General features: G+C 45.5%; 1 protein-coding gene across 2 annotated transcripts in view; it reads right to left on the reverse strand.

Annotated features, from left to right (window-relative positions):
• Window positions 1-2001: 2001 nt before the first annotated feature.
• Window positions 2002-6000, reverse strand: part of onecut3a (one cut homeobox 3a) — a 19902-nt gene continuing 15903 nt past the window's right edge. Inside the window, exon 2 of one of the 2 annotated variants that reach the window (XM_031864336.1) lies at window positions 2002-5354. In XM_031864336.1, the coding sequence (XP_031720196.1) occupies window positions 5062-5354 (293 nt within the window). In that variant the 3' untranslated portion in view covers window positions 2002-5061. Of the gene's footprint in view, window positions 5403-6000 lie in introns of both variants that reach the window. The other variant, XM_031864335.1, reaches the window with a different exon arrangement.

Raw genomic sequence — 6000 nt, forward strand, 5'->3', positions numbered from 1 at the left:
GTGTGTCCCTCTGATTAACTCCAAGTAAACAGCCCGTCTTTGGAAAAGCAAGACACACATTTCAGGACCCGAGTGAGGACCGCAAGCTGAGGAATGAAGATTGAATGCTATTGATTGGGAGGAGAGGAGTTTGACCTCCCCCAGCACACACTGCCCCCTACTGTCTGGATTTATATACATCAAAGAAACAGGGGGATAGGGGAAGGGTTGCAACAACACATGCACACAACCAGTGAATCCAACAGTGACGGAAATTCTAAAAACAAGGACCCCTCCAACGCCGAAAACCCAAATCCTCCCACCCTTTTTTTTTTTTGTTTGTTTTGAATACCAAAATATCCCCCACCCCTTCTCCACCCACTCCCACGTCTTTCCATCCTCCTCCTCTCCCCACAAAATCACAGGTCATTCCTGTTGGTTTCTATACAGTTATACAATATCCATGCACAAAAGAAAAAAGCGCACCTTCTTTTCAATAGGAGGTGCTGGTCTTTAATATTCTAAGAACATCAGGAGCACTTGAACACACCCAGGAACCTTCAAAAGTAACTGTGATATTGGGTTGTTTTTTTTTCAGAGAAAAGACAAAATTAAAGGCAGAAGAAAGCTAACAATGACTAAAAATGTTATTCCTCCTTTGGTTTAACATCGCATCTTTGGTAAAGAATTCAGCCCAAATCATATTTTTGTCATTTCTTTTGTTTTTTTTGTTTTTCTTATTTTCCTTTAAACGTACCCGCCTTGGACAGAGCTTTGAAATAAACATCTAAAGTGAGCAGCTCCTGCCCCTCTCTCTCGATTCTAGCCTTCGCTTCTGTCTCTTCTTTTCTCACGGAACCCTTCACAGAAACATTCACAATGTCTTTCCCTTTATGAAAACAGTAAAGTACATGCCGTAGCAAAAACAAACAAGAGAACATACGAGAAAAATGAGCAAACAAATAAAAGGAATTTAACAGTATAAAGCTTCAAGTCACAAGTTCCAAAACTAACTATCATAGTATCATAGTTTCATAATCATTGTTATCATTAGCAGTATTATTTTCAGTTTTAAATTACATAAAGTTTACATGAAAGGTTTTTGAGGTATTTCAGAATTAATTGTCAACACAAGCCTACCGGGTCTTAGCACTAGCCAGGGGGAGAGGTTGACTGGACAGACGAGGTGGAGGGAGGAGAGAATTTGTGTCTATAACCTGTCAGTGAGTCTTCCACACTTTTCTAGTGAAGCCTCTGTGCTTGCACGCAGTGGAGATAGAGAGAGACATTAAGTGTTAAGGTGTCACAACTACAGCCCCGCGAGCGCCTAGAGCCTCGGCCTTTCTACCCCCGTCTTTCTCTGTTACACAAAAATATCTCTGTTGCGAGAGAGGTAAAGTGGCCGAGAGTCTGAGCACACCGGGCGGAGAGGATAAAATAAGAAAGAAAACGTAAAGGCTCTGAGCTACTAGAAGATCAACGATACAGTAACAAAGACTCTGACAGATTAAGGAGTAACATATAATTTTGTTTCAAATAAATAGTGTATAGAAAATGTTTTATAGACTTTCTACATGATAAAGTGCTTGTATTCTAGTGTATCAAGATGGAAAGTCAATATGGGAGAAAATGCTGACACAGCCCCCACTCTGTGTCCCTCTCTTTGCCCCCCCCCCCCCTCGCTTTCCGTCCATCCAATTATGGGTGCGTTATGTGAATGTGAGTGCATGTTTGTAAATTGGTGTGCAGCTATGTGCATGCACCCGCATGGCGGTGTGTGCGTGTGTGTGTGTGTGTTTCCAGTGCAGTCCCACCCGTGGTTGAAGGGAAAAGGCACTCAACTCTGTCTGCAAGGCAGCCACCTCCTCCTGTGTGGCACGATGCAGTCTGACTGCGCTGTTTGTATGTGTGTGTGTGTGTGTGTGTGTGTGTGTGTGTGTGTGTGTGTGTGTGAGAGATATCAGTCTGTCTGTACAGTTTTGGGCAAAGAGTGGGAAAGGGGGGTTTTTTTTTTTTTTTTTTTGGGGTTTGTGTCCCCCTAGGCAGTTTGGGACCGGTAGGCTGCAGTATCTTTGGTATCAGTGGCGGTTTCACAAACCACTCAGCCTAGTGAGGTAGCCACATTGGTTCTCACTACAAACAAATGTCATTTTGTCAGCCTAATACCTAGAGCTGAATCTAGCTATTTACCTATGCTCACTGAACTGTATACCACAAATCGATTTTCGCTCATCATCCTTTGGCGACGTTAACTCACTGCTTACAGCAACGTGAAGTTAGTCAGTACCTCTCAATCAACTCATCCACAATGACCATCTCTTATCTAATCTGCACCGCTAATCTGACTACATTGTTGGAAATGCTACAGTTGCATCTTAAGACCATACAGATAACAATTGAGTCCCGAGCGTTACCCCCACCCGCCCTACGATAAAAACGCACCGAATCAGCCAGGACATTTGGAGGTCATGTTTTGTCCCCCTCCGTTTTACCCGGGTTCTGGGGGCTCAGCTTAAAGGGGGGCTGAGGGTACCACAGTTCTGACATGAAATGCCAAAAGAGAGAGAGCGTCCGTCGTTTATTTGTCTCTTCAGCAGCTCCCTGTTTTTCTTGCTCCCGGTAAATGTCTCCTCCGAGTCTTTATTCACATAGAATGCAAAAAACGAAACAAGAAATCCTTCGTTGGCCTCGGTCCTTGCATCCCTCTTTTTTTTTTTCCTTTTAAAAAGTCCTTCCTTTTTTTGTTTTTGATTTATCAACAAGGTGCCTTACTTATGCACAACAGAGCACAATAGTAACCAGAAATAGAAACTTTGTGTCTATGGTACTAATTAAATACCCGCATCAATATAGAGAGGAAGAGAGAAAGAGAGGGGGGGGGGGGCAATGGGGTTAGAGGGACAGAGGAGGTAGAGAACCAAAGATAGAATGAGAGATCTTTCTTCTGCTTCAAAATGTGTCCAGTTATGTGTTGGAGACATTTTCATTTGTAACACATACTCTGTCTGTGTGTGTGTGTGTGTGTGTGTGTGTGTGTGTGTGTGTGTGTGTGTGTGTGTGTGTGAGTGAGTGTGTGAGTGAGTGGTATCTTTGTCATTTGAGGTTTGGTTATTGTATGCCTTAAAATCTGATTCTTTTTTTTTCATTTTTTTACTAAAAAAGTATATTTTAATTCAGATAAAAGCTGATTGTTGGTTGCTATGGCACACACCGCCCGTCATCAGTGGGGCGCACTGTAGCTGTGTGTGAACCCTAGTACCATATTCTCTGATTCGCATTAAGGCAGTAAGCATTGGCACTAATTATTGTAGCATTTTGACAGCTGAGTGTGGTGGTTAGCTTTGGGTTAGCTACTCATAACCCTTGTGTGGGAATAACCAGGAGATTTGGTTTGAATTACATCTGTTAAAAGCTTCTTTTTTCTTTTTTTGCAAACAGATGGGATGGAAGAATGATTTGACAAAATATGAAGCCTCCTAAAATAATATAAATGAAACCTCCAGTACACCTCAAATGTGTCTGTCTCACTAAGCCTGTCTGTTACTTTTTTACTCTGTGGTACTTCTCTATCCCGTCTTTGTGTGATTTCTGCACTCTATTTTGTGGATTCTTGAAGATTTGGATCGGCTAAACAAATCCCTGCCTTTGCTAAATCCTTGCGTTTTCAGCATTCAGTTTAACCATCCCCCCTCCTCCGGCTTCACCAGTGCTGGTTGGATGAGGAACAACAATAGGATAATGGTTAGCTATTGATCTGCCTTCAAAGAGCTGCGAGGGCCTGAATGTGTTGTGCCTTGACTTCTCAGCATCTAGTGGCTCCTTCCCTCCTTCTCCTCTGCTCTGAGCCCCCATTGCTCCGCTGGATACAGGTCTCTGCTATCGACAGCAGGGGGCACTGTTGCTCTGCCAGGACTTTGGAGGGGGAGCTGTGCTGCTGCTGCTGCTGCTGTTATGAGGCCTTTGTGTCCCCATCTCCAGTGGGTTCTGTGTGCTCCTCTTACATTCTGCTTTTCATATGCAGCTGTAATGTAGTTGGCTGGATGCCCGAACGTGTTGTTGTCGCTTGGTTCTCGGTTATTGATCAGAGGAAAAGCTCCCAGCAGAACAAAGAGCATGCCCAGACATCTCGCCCGCCTCTCCTGTTGGTCAGAGAAACACAGACTCTAGGCTCAGGCAGAGAGTAACAATGACATGTCTCCCTACAGGCCTCCAACATCTGTGCAAAAATATATAGACCTGGGCCTGGAAGACCTGAGTATCTCCTGCCGAGCGTCTTGAGTTTCACCTTCAGGAGGGGTCAAGGCCCCGCTCTCTCTGTCGGCATCGATTCATTTTTCAATTCATTAGTTTGCCGTATGATCGGGCTGAGCTGCTCTCTGAAATGGCTGGCCATCAGGGAATACCTTTGGCCGAGGAATGAAGGAGACTACGGGAGGAAGGGGGGGGGTGTAGAGGCGGTGAATTAGAAAGCCGTGTTGGTTTTTTTCATAGGCTGCGTTGTTTTCTTTATGACGGCCTTGTGTGTGCAGGATGGGGCTTGGATAATAAGGCTATGTGCTGTTCTGTTGTCAGATTTATTGCCGTTCTTTCGCCCTTGTTGCTTCCGTGTGCCGGCATGGAGGGGATGAGAGAGGGACTAAAGAGGCAGACATAAAGGAGGTGAGTTGGAAGAAAAAGCAGAGTCTGTGGCTACTTGGGTTGGTGAAGGAGGCCGGCAAATGTGTCTCGATGCCCGTCCAACAAAAACATCAAAATCTTTGGTGTCTCTTTACTTTTGTCAGATGCCATAAAAATGATTTTCTTTCAAAAAAGACAGAATCAATGATTGTCCTTATGTGAGTAATGCAGAGTGGACCTGACTTCATGATTCACCTTTTAGATTATGCTCGTTTCAGGTGAGAGCTTGAAATTCTGACTGACAAAAGAGATGATTGCATGGCACAAAGGATTTTTTTGGGCAGAGGACGCAGTCAGATGGTCCAGGCCAGGTGGGGTTGTTATAGACAGGTTTCACAGCCAATTTTCCATGTTGCCCGTTCTTCCAACCTGGTTCCCTGACCCCCCGAAGGTCCTCTCCTCCTCTCAGGCCTTGGAGAAGGTGGTGGCGGATGTGCCCGGCTGGCCGGGGCTGGCGCCGTGGTCGTCGTGCCAGCGGTCCACGCAGCGGCGCCGCGCGTTCATAAAGAAGTTGCTGACGGTGCTGAGCTCCAGGCCGAGCTGCTGGGAGATGGTGATCTGCATTTCCTTGGATGGACGCTTGTTCTCCTTGAAGATGGCGATGAGAGTGCGGCGCTGCAGGTCGGTGAAGACCAGACGCTGTTTCTTTGGCGCCGTGTTGCGGTCCTTGTGTTGCTCCTGTTCTTTGCGCTTGCAGGCTTGGTGTGGATGGCAGCGGTGGGAGGGATGGGGATGAGAGTGGGAGGCAAAGAGGGGAAAGAGAACACAAAGCAAGGTAAATATACAAAAGTGATTATTTTCCTGATTAGATGGCAAAGACAGAAGGTAGAGGGAAGTAAAGTAACTAAATGTACAATTAGCCAATACTTAAACACATAAAAACTACTTTGTACACCAGCAGAGATTCTACAGCTCCATCTCTATTGCCATATTAAAGTTGATTTAAAGCTAATCCATGCCTCCTGCCCAGTGGGAATATTCCTTCCATCCTGCAGAGTGCAGACAGGGAGCCAGCCTGCGGTGAGAGAAAGATGGGGTGAGGAGGAGGAGGAGGAGGAGGGGGGTGGGGGGTGAGACTGGCTGTTGCCTGCTAGCTGGAGACACTGCTGTTTGATTCAATATTAATGCAGTTTGAGTCGCAATGGGGGACTGAGTGACTGTTGCACAAAAGTAAGCATTTTGTGTTTTTGTGTGTGTAGTTGTGTGGAAATGAGAGATAGAGGGGCAGACGCAGGGAAAGAAAAGGTTTGGAGAGAAAAGAACAGAAAAGGTGGAGGAGTAAGACAAAGTGTGCGCATGTGTGTGTGTGTGTGTGTGTGTGTGTGTGTGTGTGTGTGTGTGTGT

This window comes from Anarrhichthys ocellatus, unplaced genomic scaffold, assembly GCF_004355925.1.
Source record: "Anarrhichthys ocellatus isolate YVR2014 unplaced genomic scaffold, GSC_Weel_1.0 scaffold30, whole genome shotgun sequence".
Taxonomy (NCBI): domain Eukaryota; kingdom Metazoa; phylum Chordata; class Actinopteri; order Perciformes; family Anarhichadidae; genus Anarrhichthys; species Anarrhichthys ocellatus.